Below are 20,476 nucleotides of genomic sequence, written 5' to 3' on the forward strand. Positions count from 1 at the left end.
TACTGTAACAGCTGCAGATAAGAAGGAAAGAACATGCAACTGTTTTACCAAGCCATGACAGTGCAAACATATTCTTAATTCATATTTGGGATTTGGTTGTTCAAGTGGAACTGTAAAAAGTGTTTTTCACTGCTCAAACTACAACACGGTGGGCTTATCAAGCCTGAAGGACAAATTGCCCAACTGTTTTCCTCCAGAGGAATGTCTTCTGGCCTTGGTGATCATTTGGCTCTTTCTTATCTCAACTCACAAAGACAATAAACTGTTTTCATAGGACTGAAGCATGCTCCACTCCCTCCTCCCATCACCCATCAAACACCCCCACTCTGGCTTCTGCTCACGTCACTCCTTCCCCCTTCTGCGGGGGCAGTGCAGTTTTAGCTGCTGCTGGTCCCCGTTCCTCCCCCAAGCTGACGGTGGCGCATCTCAGGGTTGCTGTGTGACCTTCACCCACTTGCCTCAATTCGGATAACGGACTTCTTCAAATTTAGTGCACATAAACAATGTCAAATGTGTATGTGCTGTCTTTAATTCTGATATGTGCCATTATTACGGTAAACAAGTAATAATTGTGGACTAATTGCTGTCTGAGGTAACTGGAGTGTAAACATAATTTCTCCACTGTGAGATCAATAAAGTATATCTCATCTCATTAACAGAGGCTAACGGCTGCATTCCAACCCCCTCAATTAATGTTTATAAAATAAATTAGTGACATTTGTGCGCCTTGGGGCGACTGTTTGTTGTGATTTGGCGCTATATAAATAAAATTAATTTTATTTGTGAATAAATTCAGAATTGTTTATATGGATGGAAGAAAATGGATGGATGGATTGTTTACATCTGCATTGCAATGCTTCTAAGAATCTATTTCATATCCTGCTCCCCCCTCCCACCCCCACCCCTGATTAATAGTGTCTGTTGACAAACTGTCATTACTTAAATCAGTCTTGGCTTCACGACAATGCAAAGGTCAGTGCAGCTGGGCACCAAACACACTGTCTGTCCGATCGTGGTGGGATCCGTATGCTTTTTCAGCTGTGATCTGATCACTTTGGCATTTTGTCTTCTTGATTGCTTAAAAATGATATTTTCATTTTTCTGGTTTGTGGAAAGATAAGTATCAGTTTTAGTCCTAGGATTAAGTTGTAATATACAATTGAAGGAAAGTTAGTAGTGATCTGCCTGGGTGGTCCAGGTCTATATTGTTTGAGCTTTGACTGTTGTTGGCCAGCCCAAATATTTATATACGCGTTCTGTATTCAGCTGACTTCTTAAGTCATATCTGCTGCTTGGCTGTGTTTTCAGAACTTTGTTTTTAAAGTCTAAACAAATCTGTGCGTAATTGACAGCTTGCACAGTTCTTCCATGTGTGCAGACTGAGTAGTGCTGCTGCGGGAACTCTTGTTGCTCACATTTCCCTGACAGTGACTGTGATATTTCCACAAGGGAAAGCTGGTCCTGGTAAAGTTTCCTCTGTGATGTCGACAGTCTGTGAATGGTACAGTGCAAGTTTCCCTTCAGCCGGCAGCACTAGGCACATTAGCCAAGCACAACAAGGTTCTGATCTGTTGAAGGAAGTGAGCGCATGTCATCATCAGAGCAAGAAAGGACAGGAACTCCTGCTTGACCCTCCTCTGACACCCGGCCTTCATGGAAACAATAGATCTGGCTGCTCCTTTGTGGTTTTGGTCTTTCATAGTGGATATAGTTAAAATATAACATTTTCACTTGGTGTTCAGGTTTTGATTATTATAATTGCTTTGTACAATTGAAAGAACTGAGGAAAGTTTGCAGTTACATGAGTTTAGTATCATTTCACTTCAAGGACAAGAGTCGAAAATGTACCAGCTTGTACCAGTTTTGTTCTGTTTATTCATCTCTACACACAACTCCCTCATACCTCTGCACAGATGAGTCTGCTGTTATGAAAGACTAGATAGTGCTGTCTGTGGTAATTGGAGTTGGCAAAGCAATTTAACCATAAAGCAGGAAACTGACTGGCATACTGTATCTACCAAAAGAGAGTGATGGAGAAGCGTCAATCCTTCTTTTCATATTCATAAGCATCATGACTGTTTGATAGCAGTGTATTTCTAGACCAGGGGTGCTCAAATTTGGTCCTTGAGAGCTACCTTCCTGATACTCTTAGTTGTCTCCCTGCTCCAACACACCTGAATCCAATGAAAGGCTCATTAAAAGCCTGCTAACGAGTCTTTCATTGGATTCAGGTGTGTTGGAGCAGGGAGACAACTAAGAGTATCAGGAAGGTAGCTCTCAAGCCTTTCATTGGATTCAGGTGTGTTGGAGCAGGGAGACAACTAAGAGTATCAGGAAGGTAGCTCTCAAGGACCGAACTTGAGCACCCCTGTTCTAGATGATTTATTAGGAATGTGTAGGATTGATGGGTAAATGTTTGTTTTTCTGGATTCAGTGTTTTGATCAAGTGTACTTTAACACAGTTGCAGTTGAGCATTGAACCCAAGGCCATTTGGCTGGTGGACAACTTTCACTCCAGGCTGAGCTATGGTTGCCCTAACATTATTAAATGATTTAGGCAGGAATCAACATCAGGCTCACATAAAAGCAAGCTGTGTTCACCACTAGACCACTAACAAACTGTCAAAATTCTACACCAGGGGTCTTCAACTTCAGTCCTCGAGGGCCGGTGTCCTGCAACTTTTAGATGTGTCCCTGGTCCAACAAACGAGAATCAAATGGCTGAATTACCTCCTCAGTATGCAGTCAAAATCTTCAGAGTGCTGCTAATGACCTCATTAATTGACTCAGGTGTGTTGAAGCAGAGACACATCTAAAAGTTGCAGGACATCGGCCCAGACCCCTATCCTACACTATATGCTATCTTGAACAAATAAGTAAAGTCTCAAGGCATGTCTCTCTGTGTGTCGAGGGCTTAGGGCTTTCCTGGTGTCAACCACCAGCTGTTCAAGTTTTGCTGATGATGAACTTCAGTCGATGGTGTAATAATCAACATCTTTTCACCTGTATTCATTCTTGTTGTCCTGACAGATGCATCTGGCAACGGAGTCAGAGGGCATTGATTGGTGGGGGGCATTCTTGAGAAATTCCAATCAACAAATACAACTGGAAAGCAATATAATGTTATCACATACATGATAGCAGCAGGTGTGGCTGACGTTACATACTTGAAATGATGTGCTTGTTCGTGTTTGTTTCATTTTCAAAGCTGATGTTTGGTGGCCATCAAGGTGACCACTACTTTTCTTACAGTTTTCTGTATTTTTTTTAAACTCCTACTTGCTGTGCAATAATTTTGAGTGAATATTTGTCCATTATTTTTCCATTATTGAAGCTCCATTTTAGTAGAATGGGTTGAGTATGTATTTTCTGCTAAGCTTTCTGTGTGATTGTGATTTCAATAATAGCAGCTTCTCTGACTTCTAATGAGCAGAATTTGAAATTGATTTGAGATGCTTAGAAGTGTCTTGCTGTTTACGACTTCATTGTTGAGTGTGTGAGGCATTCAGTCTTCTTCACACCCTTGCTGATGTGTTTCATCGGTTTGATCTCCGTTTAATGGCATAGCGTCATGTCATCATTTCAAAGTAAATATCAGCAGTGTACTGCCAGTGCTTTCAGCTTTCCATTAGTTCAAGGGATCAGTCAGTACATTTGTTTTTTCTTTTTCTGTTTATTTTTGAAATTGTTTTGAAAGCAGACTCTCATAAAGAAGTGTGATATGACTGTGAATATGCTGTTGTAGGCACCTTAGGCAAAGCTGTTCAGTTCCCATGGCTTACATAATTGTTTAGTACATTCCATTCCCGAACTGTTAAGGATTAGTCCAGTGTGTGTCTTAATAGCGCTTGCTGTAAGTGCAATAAAGATATATGGTTCTTGTGCATGCTTTGACATAGTCCATATGACTTCATGGTGGATTTCAGGTGGAATAACACGGACTGGAGGATGGTGCTACCACCTCTGACTTCAGTTATGCCCAGCTGTAGACTGTACATGTACTGTACATAACTCTGTGACATCATCCAAAGGTTTTCTGAAGAGCAGGTTTGAAGCTCAAATGGGATGGGTCCAAGTGTCACCATCTTGGCAGTGCCTGATTCTCCCAAACTCTTGGGAGCGTAGGTCAGATAATGATGTGGGTTTCGACAAAGGAAGCCGAACCCCCCACAAGGCTTATAGTCGCCAAACAAACTAAAGTGTGTTCTAGCTTCGACAAATGAAGCTAGAACACACCCCAGGCTTGTAGTTGCCAAACATAACACCCATATTTGGGTGGCACGGATGTGTGATTGAAGAACTATGACCAGCATATTTCCCCACTAACTTTAGCGCTATCAATTTATCAAACATCACCAAGGTATAGATATGTACTAATTAGTGCTAACAGAGCTAACATATCAATTAAATACTAAAATTTCACTCAGTGGAAATCCTGTGCAGTAATTTATTACATTGCTAGTACAATTAAACCACACAGCAAGCCGCGTTACCTCAAATATTTTTAATAAAATGCTCACAAAAGACATAGTCCATGTCCAGCAGCTAGCACCCTCTGCTAGCAGCACCCAGTATCTCCCGGCACACAAGCTAACACTCAGTGACCACAACCCTAACCATTTATAACTGTAATGCTTAGTTTAAACTGACTATATATATATATATATATATATATATATATATATATATATATATATAAATATATATATATATATATATAAATAAATAATCTCCTGTACAACTGTTATGAAGCTTGAAACTAACTATGGCGATCAAAACTTTATATTTTGCCATATAAGGACCTGCAAGATTTGGCATTTCTGTGTCAACCTCATGTTTCGCCAGCTTTGGTTGACACTTGGGCAGGCCATGTCTTTATGCTCTCTTTCTTCACTTCATCTGTTTGTCATAACTGGATTTCTCTCTGAGTAACTCAGTTCAACAGATCCTACTCTCAGGGGAGTTTACTTAGTGCACTTGGTGCAACATTCAGACCGACGTAAAGTTTCAAGATGACATCCAGAGGAGGATGCTACAGTTGATGTTGTGCATCTGGAGAAAGTGAATTAGGCAACCCGTTTCCTTGAGGTGACACAATGGCAAATGTTGGCAGGTTCAGCACTGTATTTGTGTTGATGAGGAATATGATTGGAAAAATAATTATTTGGCTAGTCCCGTATGAGTATCATAATTTGATATTCACATGTGATCAAAGAATTAAACACAACAGAGTATGTATGTGCATATAAATTCTGCTGCAGTGTATAGTATTTTCAGTGTTTTTGGGGTGCTATCTCGAGGTTTTCGGTCACCCCAGCTGGAAAGACCTTATGGAGTCAAGAAGCCGCTGTACAGAGATGTCTGATGATGCTGATATCTGAGCAGGAGAATGAAAGTCCAAGTCTTTAGAGTCCTGGTACTTCCCGTCTTTCTGTATGGTTGTGAGACTTGGTCACAAACCAGTGACCTAAGCCAGTGACTGGATGTCTTTGGTACTAGGTCTCTTAGAAGGACCTTTGGTTCCCACTGAAATAACTTTGTGTCAAATGAACAATTACTTTTGTAGAAGCAGATGAGGAGAGTCACTTGCATGTGGAGAGAATATTTGCATTTTGTCCAGGTGACATGTTTCTCTCTCACCCATGTCTCACCTCGCCCCCTTTCGATGCCACCTCTGCCTTGGACTTAGGAACAGGATCAGGCAGAATGCGGCACATCACTGCAGTTACTACTGGAAGCTGCTGTGAGAGGGCAGGCAAGGACATTTGCAAATGCTGCATAGATGGAGCTGGCCATTGCTGCAAGGAGACTGAAGAAACTGGCTGTGGTGCACAGACACATGTGGAGACTGGCAGCTGCTGAGTCGAGGCAGATGTGGAGATCAGCAAGGATTCTGACAGCCAGTGCATGAAGGAATCTGAGGAAGCTGAGGAATCTGGCTGAGGCATGGAAGCTGATGGCTGCTAGGTGGAGTCACATGAGGACATCTGCAGCTGCCATGTGTAGACTGGTGAGATCTAAGAAGGTGTGCAGGAAGGATTAAACATGTAGTTCTCTCACTCCAGTATGTATGGAGAAGGTTTTTCCAGGGGAAAAATACTTCCATGTGAAGCAGGCTCAGAAAAAGCCCACTACCCCAGGCTTATTTGTCAGATATTTCTGGTATCTGCTGAGTTTTACTGTGGTGCTCTTTCTGTCAGGTGGAGGGAAACGGATCATGATCCAAATGCAGAATGAACATCATGATTCATGATTGATATTGAAGGTTTGTTTGAAAAGGCACTATTGCCAACAAAATCTGCAGGACAGCTATCAAAGTTGGGGAAAAACAAGAAGTAAGTCAAAGTGACAAACCAGGACCAAGCAAGCTGACCGGGACCTGCATGTGAATAAAGTCCAGAGTCCAACAAAAGATCATGACAGTGTTCCAGGATTTCACAGCAGGTTACTGCGTTTGAGCTAATGTGCCTGGAGGGAATACAGGGAAAAGGGAGTGTGTTTGTACTGTCCACGGTCTTCAGTGCATAGCAGGTGAGAACGGGTTGCATAATGCCAGATGATGGGACGCGTTCAGAGCAGGCTGGGAGACATGGGAGTTGACCAGAGAGAGGATACTTTGCACAATTTTTAAGTTGTCGTCCTGGTTCAAACCTTGTCCATCATGTAATGTGGAGTTGCATCAGGAAGGGCATTCGGCATAAAGCTTGTGCCAAATCAACATAGACATCTTCTGTGGCGACCCTGAGTGGGAAATCAATGAAGCAGCCTAAAGGATTTAATTTTTTACAACTGTACAGTACCGCTGTTGGAGCATGTCACTGTTGTAACCATTTTCTGGCCTTTGTTGTTTCAAGGGGGTGATTTCATGCTTGAATGTACCATCATTTGTTTTCTGGTTTGATGTAGACAGAAGTGGAGTTGAAGAATTGCGCAATTCTGTTGGAGGAAGAGCTGAATTGTGTGTGCAGCAGTGTGTGAAAATGCTCAACAATTTCACTTTAATGGGAGCAATAAAGCCCCGTTTTTATGTTGTTCTTAAAGCTAACGGTATGGAAAGATTGTTTTTTGGAGGTGAATTATAGCACAGAGTTGTACAAATTTTCAAAATGGATGGGACCCTTGGATATCTGTAATAAATCTGTGTTCTTACAGGTTTGGTTTATGTTTTGTTTGAGCAGCACATGATACTGTTTACTGTTGTTATTGGCACCAAAATTGAAATGTGCATAGTTCATGGAATCTTCTTTTTGCTGCGTACAAAAGGAAACCTGTGACATTCTGCTTGTCTCTAATATTCCACATGCTGTGTCCCAAACCGTCCTTATCAGAAACACATGGGCTACAAATTCACCAGAGGCTTTTTGACATTTAACATCAATGATAATCTGTAACATTCATGTCTGGATATTTTTGTGTTTTTTCTTCTTTGCTTCCACAGTAACGAATAAAAAACCATCCCATGTATCCATTACGAAAGTGAAGCAGTTCCAGGGATCTTCTGCCTTTGTTAAAAGGTCACAATGGACGATCGACCAGCTACGGCAGGTCAATGGCATTGACCCCAACAAGGTAAGTCATTGTTGGCGCTCACAGCCATGGTTGATGGGAAATATAGCAAATTCTGTGACTGTAATATAATTTTCTAGTAGCAGTGGTTTTTAAGACCCAGTGGTACTCACTGGGGGCACTACACTGCATAGTATAACATGACATACAAACATTTATTAGCTCCTCAATGCAGGTAGTATTAATGTGTGATTTAATAATACACACTCTGCATATCAGGGTATGTTTTTTCATAATGGAGTAACCCCTGGGGTATTGAGTGTTGTTGTGGTGTGGGAGTGTCTGTTGCTAATCTGAGATCAAATTAAAGCATTTGAAGGATATGTCTGTTAGATAGGTCACAGAGGTCTCAAACAAGCACTGTCAGGCCTAATTGATTACAGCAGGAGAAAGTCTGTGAAAACATTGCAGATTTTTATTATTGAACCTCAAACAACTAAAAATGTAAACTGTGGGTATAAACTGTTTTGCACTCTGACCCCCTTTAATTATCTTATATGAACAAGTCCATTTACATTTTCCACTCTGTTACCTGTGTGTAAAATTTGGAAGAAAAGCTCTTTACACAGTTTTATGTGTTTAACAAATCCGTGGCTGCAGAATCACGTTTTAGACCATATTTCCATAGCTGTTATGTTGTCGTCATATGAAAAGGACTTTTTTTTAACAGGTTAAATCTGACTGAAATATGAGTGAAACACCTATCGTGGAGCCCAGCAGAGCAGAAGAAAAACCTGAGGTCTGATCATTCATCTGTAACCTTTTTGAACAGCCTCAGTGCTGCACGTTCTGCTGATCAGAGTGACAAATGCACTGAAATGATTGATCTCCAAATTACAAGATGTTTGGTTTTATTTTTTCAGTGTGATTTTTTTTTTTTTTTTTTTTTTTTTTTTTGCAATTTACACACACACACACACACACACACACACACACATATATATATATATATATATATATATATATATATATATATATACACACACACACACACACACACACACACACACACACACACACACACACACACACACCCCCCGTCAAGCGTTTGGGCAGACTCTTCTCATTCAGTTCAGTGGGACAGTATGTCCAAATGTTTAACTGGTAGTGTGTATATTTCTGATATCCTCTTTGGCCTGGTGGACCACCAGGCCTGTACTTTTCCAGGCTCTGCACTTTCTTTCTTCTGACCTCTCATATGTGTCTCCATCTCCCCCTCGGTCTCCTCAAGGACTGTCCAGAGTTTGACCTGATGTTCGATAATGCTTTTGACCAGTGGGTTGCTGGGTCTGCGGGAGAGAAGTGCACCTTTATCCAGATTCTACATCACACCTGCCAACGCTACATCTCTACACACAAACCAGAGTTTGTCAACTGTCAGTCCAAACTGCTGGGGGGTAAGACGCTAACAATAATACAACCCCACAACGCTAACCTCCGTTTAACATGTCTATCCAAAGTCAGTGCGGTCATACTGTGCTGTAAAAACCAGTCTGAATCTGATTATTTCTGATCATAAGAAACACCTGGTGTGCATGAAAATGCATGTTTGTTCCTCGTACACAGCATCTGTTGAGCTCTCTGTTAAAGGGAGATCAGTGAGGATGACAAACAAAATTTCTAACATGATTGAAAGCATTTAACTCATATCAGCTGGTTTCACAGCACATTGAACTAATCAGCACCACACGACTGAATCATTTTACCTCATTTATGACAGTGACATGTCATAACTGTGCATAACTGACTGTTGCAGCTCATATTGTGAAGTTTAATGATATTAAATCCTCATTGACCTTAATATGAATACTCTGATTAAACAGGCCATTAAATCTCAGCGAATAAAAGGCAAAAAGTAAACAGACTGGGATTCGAAGCACCATCAGTTCTCAAGTGGTTCATGCTGGATTTTATAATTGGCTCTTTTCTTCTTGGAAAGGATGCATGTTAGTCATAAGATGAAGGGTTGTGCTGAGGTTTGATGGTTTTGACTTTAGTCCTGCAGCATCTTGAGTGCCCTAATTGGGTATTGATCTGTTTACCCGAACTTCATCTTTATAAACATTCAGCCTTGTGTATTTTTCATGTAATTCTATGCGGGATCACATCTCAACTAGACTCCTGCAGGGTGTCAGCATCTGCCCCATTTCAAAAGATTAAATCCTTTTTTTTTCCAGACACTTGGAAAGAAAATGTTTACTTTTGTTTTAGTTGAAACTTTGATCCCTCTCACTGCACATAAAAATCTTACATGTGTCGCCCCCAGGCCATGTTCTGGCTCCATCATGTATCTACTGCTGATACAGTGTTCACACAAAAAAAAAATTCAGAGGTGCAGCTCCGGCAGGTTTTGATTTACTTTCTTCTAACTACTCCCACTGGCGCTGTCTTCAATGAAGACTTTCTGTGCCTGCAGCCTTTCTCCTCCTCAGTTTTGTCTCTAATCTTTCAGTTTTCTGTATTTTAAATTACGACACATGCTTTAAATCTATGCAAATCATTAATTAAAGGTGCTTTCACTTCGACCTTGCGTAGTCTGGACCTTCAGACTTTTCATTGTGGGCCGAACCAAAATAGTAGGTGTGACAGCTGCCTCAGACCACAGTCCAGACCATAGGACCAAAATTCCATCCAACCCATAGAGGCGGTCTTGGGCCGGTTTACTCACGGTGCTTATATACTTATACTAAAAACATTAATTAGCTCTTAGGTACTGATGGCTAAAGTGTCATTTATGTTAACAATAAATAAACGATACACCGGGTTTTCAAACGTTTCATTGTGTGGCACGTTTACCTCACACATGTTCGTCTGTTCAATGGCTGAACGAAGCTTTAACTTTTGTTTTGTGCCCTTATGACATTAATTAGATCGTTAGCTCCACTCCTTAAAGTGTCGAGATCAACGTAAGCTTCGGTTTCATTTTGTACCTCTTTCGTTCCTTTTGTGCTCTTGAGTCGCAGGCTATTTGGTGATAAAGCTCATTCATCCACCTTTCCTCAATGATTTGAGACTTTTTTTTTTTCCCCCTTCATTCAGGAATTGTTGTATGCTGTGTGACCGGGCCATTAACACTATACTTGCCTTATAAATAAATAATGCGGTGATTTAATCCATTTTGCTTCTTCTTGCATGATGTGGTAAATGCGACTTATACTCCGGTGTGACTTGTATATGGTTTTTTCTTAGTCATTTTTGGACCAGTGCAGCTTGTACTCTGGAAAATACAGTAATGAGGTGAGTCTGTGCTGCTGTCTCATTTCTCCTCATTAAAGATGAAACATCTGTTTTGTCCTTGTCGATGTGGCAGTTTAATTCAATTTATTTAGCTAATATAGCACCAAATCACAACAAAGCTGCCTCAAGGCACTTCACATAAGTAAGGTCTAACTTTACCAACCCCTAGAGCAAGCACACAGATGACAGTGGTAAGGAAAAACTCCCTCTGATGACAGTGAGGAAGAAATCTCAAACAGACCAGACTGAGAGGGTGACCCACTGCTTAGGCCATTCTAACAGTTACAAGGTTTTTGCAAAGTTTCACAAAACTGAAGAAACAGAAAACAGGAAATCAAACCAACATCAAAAACAAGGTGCAGTTGTTGAAATGACCACACAAGCAATTACGCCGCAGGCAGGGGGTCATCCAGCGCCCTGGGGTGCAGGGCCAGCATTTATCCATCATGCCATCAGTGGGTCTGTCACCGTGGCAAACTGTATTCCAAACGCAGACTACAGTGTGCTGCATCAGCTTCGGGCATGGTATCTCATGGTCAGTCCAGTGCCCTGTGGTAACAGCTGTCAGTCTTGTGCAACGTTGTTGGTACCTCAGACAGAGAGGAAAAAAAAAATCAGTCTACCAGAAAAACTACACTTAGGTATAGTTCACCAGCAGTAAATCGACAGGAAAGCAGGGAGAAGGTGATCGCCGGCTATTAGCGCTAAGCTTCACTAACCGACCCAAAATTTAGATGAAGTGAGGCCAAGACCTGTTCTGTTGCTCATAAAATGAATTAAAAGGGATAAGAAGAATAGTACTATACTATGCCAGTATGCTAGCCATACGAGAGGGAGAATAAATGTCTTATGTCTGGACTTGAATGAATCTGTAGAATGGGACTGTTTTGTCTCCGTAGGGAGATCATTCCACAAAATAGGGGCACGATAAGTGAAGGCTCTGTGGCCCACAGACTTTGTATTGACTCTAAGGGCACAAAGTAGTCCTGTGCCTTGAGAACGCAGAGCCCGGGCCGGTACATAGGGTTTAATTAGGTCAGCTAAGTATGGAGGTGCTAGTTTATGAACATATTTTTAGGTTATAGCAAAACCTTAAAATCTAATCTTACAGAGACGGGAAGCCAGGGAAGAGATGGCAAAATGGGTATAATGTGGTCAAACGTTTTTGTTCCTGTCAAGAGTCTGGCAGCAGCATTTTGAGCCAGTTGGAGACCCCTAATGCTGGATTGCGGTAAACCAGAAAATAGAAACAGTAATCTAGTCTTCAAGAGACAAATGCATGGATTAGAGCCATAGATGGGATGGGACGAATTTTCACTATGTTTTGCAGGTGGAAGAAAGCAGTTCTCAGCATATCTCTAATGTGTAGGTCAAAGGACAGTGTGGGATCAAAAATTACCCCAAGGTTCTTCACTTTGTCAATGTGATGTATGATACATGAGCCTTGGTTACGCATTAACTGGTGCAGATGTCTTGCTAGACCAAGAACCATCATTTCGGTCAGCAGTTATCAGCATGTACAACTGAGTGTCATCAGCATAACAATGAAAACTAATCCTAAAACACCACAGTATATGCCCAAGTGAGAGTGACTGATCAGGTACAATGTCAACCATGCAAGGACATTCCCAGTAATCCCAAAATGATTCTCCAGTCTATCAAACATAATACGATGATCCACTGTATCAAATGCAGTGCTAAGATCTAGCAGCAGCAGAACCGGCAAGTGGTAAAAGTTTACTTTTTTTTTTTTTTACTTTTAATGGAAAGTGCTCATGTCTTCTGTTAGGTCAAAATACCTTAACGATAATAATGCAGTTGGAAAGAATCTGTTCTCATTTTTCTGTGTTCAAACTGACATTTTTTTTGTGTGTATTCAAATGGAACTATACACCAAATTGACAGCAAGTAGACATCAGATACACATGTCTACAAGCCAATCAGTGTTAAGTATGGGGTCACACAGCCTACATAGACGATCATGTCGGGACACGCATACGTCATGAAAAGTTCATTAGTCAACAATGTCAATTCAAGCTAACCAAACGTATACAGTCACGAACCTTGTTCTGGACTTTTATTTGTGAAAATGCCCCAATTTAATTTAGATATATTTATAAAGGTCTGCATATGAACCAGTTGTTTAAAAATAGTGGACTAGAGAAAAGTGATGTGTGAGAGACTGATGGTCCATGAAGCCAGTGCTGTACTGAGCAAAACCTCAAGGTTGGGTTTTAACAAACAGTTTCACAATTCTTGAAATTTGTAAAATCTCTTAGCAAATATTCTGTAAAACTAATATGTGGGTACCCTTTACCTTAAAAAACGATTTTTTTTTTCTCCCTGAATAGGTGTGTTGATGTGTTGTTTGTTTTGTTAAAAGTAGACATTATTTGTAACAATTTATTTTGTGATATATATATATATATATATATATATATATATATATATATATATATATATATATATATATATATATATACACAACCCCTGGCAAAAATTATGGAATCACCAGCCTCGGAGGATGTTCATTCAGTTGTTTAATTTTGTAGGAAAAAAGCAGATCACAGACATGACACAAAACTAAAGTCATTTCAAATGACAACTTTCTGGCTTTAAGAAACACTATAAGAAATCACTCAGTTCTGAGGAATAAATTATGAAATCACCCTGTAAATTTTCATCCCCAAAACTAACACCTGCATCAAATCAGATCTGCTCGTTAGTCTGCATCTAAAAAGGAGTGATCACACCTTGGAGAGCAGTTGCACCAAGTGGACTGACATGAATCATGGTTCCAACACGAGAGATGTCAATTGAAACAAAGGAGAGGATTATCAAACTCTTAAAAGAGGATAAATCATCACACAATGTTGCAAAAGATGTTGGTTGTTCACAGTCAGATGTGTCTAAACTCTGGACCAAATACAAACAACATGGGAAGGTTGTTAAAGGCAAACATACTGGTAGACCAAGGAAGACATCAAAGCGTCAAGACAGAAAACTTAAAGCAATATGTCTCAAAAATCGAAAATGCACAACAAAACAAATGAGGAACGAATGGGAGGAAACTGGAGTCAACGTCTGTGACCGAACTGTAAGAAACCGCCTAAAGGAAATGGGATTTACATACAGAAAAGCTAAACGAAAGCCATCATTGACACCTAAACAGAAAAAAACAAGGTTACAATGGGCTAAGGAAAAGCAATCATGGACTGTGGATGACTGGATGAAAGTCATATTCAGTGATGAATCTCGTATCTGCTTTGGGCAAGGTGATGATGCTGGAACTTTTGTTTGGTGCCGTTCCAATGAGATTTAAGAAGATGACTGCCTGAAGAGAACATGTAAATTTCCACAGTCATTGATGATATGGGGCTGCATGTCAGGTAAAGGCACTGGGGAGATGGCTGTCATTACATCATCAATAAATGCACAAGTTTACGTTGATATTTTGGACACTTTTCTTATCCCATCAATTGAAAGGATGTATGGGGATGATGAAATCATTTTTCAAGATGATAATGCATCTTGCCATAGAGCAAAAACTGTGAAACCATTCCTTGCAAAAAGACACATAGGGTCAATGTCATGGCCTGCAAATAGTCCGGATCTTAATCCAATTGAAAATCTTTGGTGGAAGTTAAAGAAAATGGTCCATGACAAGGCTCCAACCTGCAAAGCTGATCTGGCAACAGCAATCAGAGAAAGTTGGAGCCAGATTGATGAAGAGTACTGTTTGTCACTCATTAAGTCCATGTCTCAGAGACTGCAAGCTGTTATAAAAGCCAGAGGTGGTGCAACAAAATACTAGTGATGTGTTGGAGCGTTCTTTTGTTTTTCATGATTCCATAGTTTTTTCCTCAGAATTGAGTGAGTCCATATTTTTTTCCCTCTGCTTGGTCTAAAAAAGTAACCGTTACTGACTGCCACAATTTTTTTTTTCCTGATTTCTTATAGTGTTTCTTAAAGCCAGAAAGTTGCCATTTGAAATGACTTTAGTTTTGTGTGATGTCTGTGATCTGCTTTTTTTTCTACAAAATGAAACAACTGAATGAACATCCTCCGAGGCCGGTGATTCCATAATTTTTGCCAGGGGTTGTGTGTATATATATATATATGTATATATATATATATATATATATATATATATATTTTTTTTTTTTTTTTTTTTTTTTTTTTTTCCCCAAGCATTAACATTCATAAAAGTTAAATTTCCTTTTTGGTTTACTTGCATGAACACCAGTTACATAATCCTTTATGCATTGTGCTGTTAAAATATTTTACTGTATGCGTCTGGGAAGCATCAGCGACGTTGCTGCTGTGAGGCATCCAAATTGCAGAACTAACCCCCCTCCTCACAGAAATTAAGCCAGCACAGTGTGGGAAATGGGCTTCAAAAAAAAAAGATCTAAGCAAAAAATCTATCTTTCCCATTCATGTGGCCAGCAGGACTCTAACAAAGCATGGAACTAGGGTTGCCAACTCTCTGAAAAATAAATAAGGGACACCTCACTGGCAGGGCCGACCGACCGATCCGACCATTGCCTTCACCCTTCCCAGCGTGTGTGTGAAATGATTTTTAACCATTTGACTATTGACTTGACCCTGAATTTAAGTAGATGCACACATGCATTTGTTCTGATATGAACGCGTTGAAAACAAATTATTATTTACCAATTTATTTTTAGTGCAAAATAAATTTTCACTCACAAATACAATATGAGCATTCTTTCCTGCTTCAAAGCATAAAAAATTATTTAAAAATAAATCTCTGTAGTGTTATTGCTTAACTTAAAATTGTATAAATTAACAAAAAACAATAGAAAAATTGCATCATCCAAACAATGTAACAGTGCAAAACAGTGTAACAGTGCACATTTACACATTTAGTGTAATAAAAAGTGCAAAAAATAAAAAAAAATCTGAAAAAGTAAACAATACTCGTGCCATGACTGTAGGTTACAGTTATAGTAGGCTACAAAAGAATAAACTTAGACACCAAAAGCCTGATGTCACTTCATGTGGAGAGTGGAGACAGCCTATTTTTTCCATTTGTATTTCTTTTGAGCCCTTGCTGCAGTCAGGAGTTGTTTGTCTTTCAGTGCTACAGAGTAAAACTCTGAACAAGTCATTTCATAATTTAGACCGACAATAAGCTCGCTTCTAATTAATTCAGTAGAACATTTGTTACGCACATCAGTCCACTTATTCTTCATGAAAGAGAAAATCCTCTCCACAAATCCAGTGGACGACGGAATGCTGAGGACAAAGGATACAACTGCCTGGATGTTGGGGATGTCAGCTGCCTGAAGTACTTGCATCCATCGCTCTGCTGTTCCCTTGGACTGCCACTTCTCCTTCTCCTGGGGTGCTGTAGTGAGGTGTTCCAGAAGGCTGTTTGCAGTCACACACTCATCATAAACCTGATCCATAGAGATGTTCAGTCTGCCAATAGAGATAAGAAGGTGACCTGAGTCATAAGTGGTACATAATACATTTGTATTATTAATAATGTATATTTTATACAGTATTAACTATGTAGTTTTTTTACCCATTCATATGAACTGTTTGAATTTGTAAGTTGTGCAAAACATAATATGTCTATATAGTGTACAGTAAGTTTATGATTGTGTCCAATTGTATAAATTATAATTGTATTTATTTCTAATAATCAACAATAATAAAATATGGTTTATCACTAAATTGGCAATTGCTTCATTCTTACCTGCCAACCAGATGAAGCCGCTCGCTGATGTTCTCAATGTCATCAAAGGAGATCTTCCCAGATGCCAGCGAGAGGGGCTGCAGGTGGAAGAGCCAGTTTTCCTCAGAGAAGTCAAACCACTTCTCCACATAACTGATGGCAGTGTTTAAGAAGGCTGTAAACTCCTGCCTGGCAACTTCAGCAGCAGATGGCGGAAGGCGCTGGAGCTTCTGTCTTGTTAGGTACCCGTAAAAGGCATCATTTCTTCTCTGAACTAGTTTTTTCAAGAAACAGTCCATGATGGAATAGAGATCAACAGATGTAGTCGCATTCTTCTCCAGGTTTTTTACCACTTCTTCAAACAGACAGCACGTTGTTGCAGAAGAGAAGGTACACTTCCACAGTGTCAGCCTCTTCCTCATCTACAGCATCTTCTGTCAACTTCAGCAGTTCTTTCAGGTGCTTTGGACACTCCTCACCAATGCTGATGAGATAGGACTTCAGCGGGACCCAGTTCTGCAGGAGGCGGGTGATTGCAGGGTTGAGTGACAGCCATCTTGTCACAACATGGTGCAGGATTTCATGGAACTCAACATCACAGAATTCACAAAACTCCTTCAGGGACTCTCTCCTTTTGGCAGAGGTGGAAAAGAAGCTATATATCTTTAGGACAATATTTTCCACATCAATTGAGAGCTTGTCCAGGGCTTTTTTCACCGTGTTATGGACGATATGTGCATGGCAGTTGCCACGAAGGATCTCACTGTTGACCTCTCTCAATTTTGTGAACACAGAGTTGTGGATGCCATAATTGACATTTGCATTGTCAGCACTGAATGCAGAAACATCATCTAGGGATAGACCCATGTTTTGAAGAGAACTTCGTATTGTTTTTACTATTCCCTCTGCAGACTCATCTGGATTTTCAAAAAAATCTAACACCTTGTTGACAACCCCATTCTTTGGCGTAAAAAACTGCACGGCCAAGGGAAACATCTTCCGATTTCCCTTATTGGAAGCATCGGTGTGGAGAGAGAATGGGAGCGAATTTCCACCACTTTTCAGTGTTTTGATCACCTCTTCTGTTGCCTTGGGAGAGAGGACATCGGTGACAACTGCCTCGGCTTTTGTCCTCCCACAGGACATCTTCTTTGCGATGCTGGAGTCATTCAGCGTTCGCAGAGTCAGCTTTAGTGCACAGTCAGCTGAGTTATAGCTTAAAGCATGCATTACAGTGTGGTAGACATGGGCTACCTCTGCAGCAGTAACCTGTAAATGAGAAAAAAGACGACATTATCATAGGTAGGCTATAGTTTATGTGTAGTATATCAACTACCTGTAAAGCACTGATGCATGCTATTTATCTGTTTGAAACCCAAGAAATGTGTATGGTTGGTTGTTGGCCGCGTGTATGTGATGTGTACAGTTTGTGTTTTCTTTATTATTCATCTATATTACTTGTAACATTATGTATTATTTATTCAATGTAATATTACAAAATACAGACCATAAAAATATTCATAGCATTTCCCATATTGAATACACTGATTTCATTATTGATCAGCTGCGGTTTGATCATCAGACTGACTGTTCCCATATAGCTAGCCTTAAAATGAATGCAGTTAATGTAAAAGCCTTTGAGTTGCGTTGTTATAAACAACGCAGCTCGAAAGGGCAGGTTTGGAACCCCATGTAAAAACGGAGCTATGATTTAACCAGAGGGTTTAAAACATCATTCTTTACATACCATATCTGCCTCTGGCGTGGCTTGGTGGACAACAAACTTGTCGAGGGTTCTCCTGGTTCTCTTGTCCCTCATATTTTTCATGTGTCCTGCACTAGAAGCATGCTGCTTCAAGTCGGCCAGTCCACCATGGGCTACAGAAAACGCACGGCCGCATACAGTACAGGTTAAATATTTATTTGGAGAGTTTCTATGACCAATACAATGACTTGTCTTTGTGCGATCTTGCAGGCTACGTTGAGAAAGTGAGTGGGCAAAGTTAAAAGTTCATGCTGCATTTGATAGAAACTTGTAACTGGGACTTCATAACTTACATTTATGAAAAATACTTTTAATAAATATATGATAGAACACTAATCTACACATAGAATGATGTGTATGTACCAAACTTTATTATTGACATCTGCGAGTGTAGTCTTCCTTGTCCGGCAGATATTCATCCAAATATTGGTGTGAAATACGCGTATGTCGATATTTTATGCAGAGTGCCATTTGACCATTGAATATCATAGTGTCTTGTTGCCATGACATACCAGGTAGTTCAAAATCCTAAATTGTTTCCAGAAAATGCAGATCATAGTGGTGTCTTTTAATTGAACACTAAAAAAATTATAGAGGTCCCAAAGAAAACCTTTAACTTGATTTAAAACAAACAAAATAAATCAAAGGTCATTGCACCTTTGAAGTTCTGCTGCATTGTTCCATATATAAGTACAGCAAAACAAAGAAATCCTTTGATCATTCTAAGTGATATAGATAAGTAGTTTATATTTACCAACTTGCATGGAAAAAGTATATGGAGTTTATATAAGTTACTCACATTTAAGTGCAAAACGGGCATTTGTAGAAGCAGGTATTGATCCAGCTCTCCATATATCCATCTGATATTGTAGCCTTAAGCCCCTCATACATAGAAGGCGCGTGCACCACCAATACCAGCAACCCTGTGTGCGCTGCATTCAGTGGTGTTTAATGTAACACTTTGCTTGTTGCTTCCTGTTAAGTGGTTCATAAACTTCAGGTCTGTTTCCTTCCATTTTTATCATGGATTTGGATTTTCTGAATAATGTGGTACTTTCCAACCTGTCACACAGACGGCACGTGCATCTAGCCTGTAAGGGAAGCCCACGCCATGAATGGAGTTGAGTGTAGTGTTTTGGAGTTGTTGAAAACACTCACCATAGTCTGATGAGTTTCATCAACAGTGTGGCGTTCTGTGACATGTTTGTTGCGAGTTGGGTGGCGAGTACGCATCTCGAAATGCCGTGCAGACGCCTTCTGTGTGAGGGGCTTCAGTTCTCCGTGTCTAGACGTGATGCTGCGTTCAACAGACTGACAAATTGTCCACTCCAGTTTAAGTCTCACACCAGTGCAAAACAAAAATTATGACGCTGCTCAGGTGTGGGACCACAACTGTGGGAGACTCTACCTCCACAATATTCCATGATGACAGCCCACTGAATGCACTAAAGGTTGCCATGAGCACATTCTGTTTGCATTAATGCAAATGTAAAGCAGTAGAGGATGCACAGTATGGTGCATCCTCTAGTGGTTCTAGTGTGGAAACATTGGAAATGTTTATTGTTATAAGAAAAAAAATCTGGTTTGTTTATATATATATATATGAAAAGCTTGTCATTGTTGGTGCTTTGTGGATACAACCAGATTTTACTGTAAATGTTTTAGTTACACAGTGATCTGTGAAAGTGAGCAGAGGGAGCAGACGGAGAGCCTCTGATGACAATATCACAAGCTCAAACACATAGTGTGTGAGTTCCAGAGATGCTCCACTCCTCATTACCTGTGAATGTTATTGAATAAGCCTGTGGCAAGCTCTCTTGCTCCGGCGTAAAGCACTGTTTACCATATCAATGGAGCGAGGGGGGAGGGGCCGTTCCTCAGAGTGTAAATGGGCCAAAGTGTCAAAGCTGCTTTCAGAGCAGGATAGAACACTCCAAAACACAGTAGAAGTTTGTGATGTGACCTTTGTGTAATAGCACACAGAAATTGCTTTGAGATGAAGACAAACAAATCGCAGACCATTTTATATATATTGTTCAAAATGTGCATTTGTCTTTATTGTTTGAACCTTTTTGTTGTACAGTCTTTCACACGAGCCCAAATTACCTTTATAAAGTGTAAAAACAGTTCTTTATTATAGTTTACTGTGTGTTTTGAATAAATGTGTGTGGAAAATTAACTTCTGCTTTACTTTTTCCTTT

General features: G+C 40.1%; 1 protein-coding gene across 2 annotated transcripts in view; it reads left to right on the forward strand.

The window, feature by feature from the left end:
* Positions 1–20,476, forward strand: part of stxbp6 (syntaxin binding protein 6 (amisyn)) — an 89,096-nt gene that overhangs the window by 47,882 nt on the left and 20,738 nt on the right. For both annotated transcript variants that reach the window (XM_034195515.1, XM_034195516.1), the window contains exons 2-3: positions 7,439–7,569; positions 8,798–8,963. In XM_034195515.1, coding sequence (XP_034051406.1) covers positions 7,439–7,569; positions 8,798–8,963 — 297 coding nt within the window. The remainder of the gene's footprint in view (positions 1–7,438; positions 7,570–8,797; positions 8,964–20,476) is intronic.

The sequence above is a fragment of the Thalassophryne amazonica genome, chromosome 19, assembly GCF_902500255.1.
Source record: "Thalassophryne amazonica chromosome 19, fThaAma1.1, whole genome shotgun sequence".
Taxonomy (NCBI): domain Eukaryota; kingdom Metazoa; phylum Chordata; class Actinopteri; order Batrachoidiformes; family Batrachoididae; genus Thalassophryne; species Thalassophryne amazonica.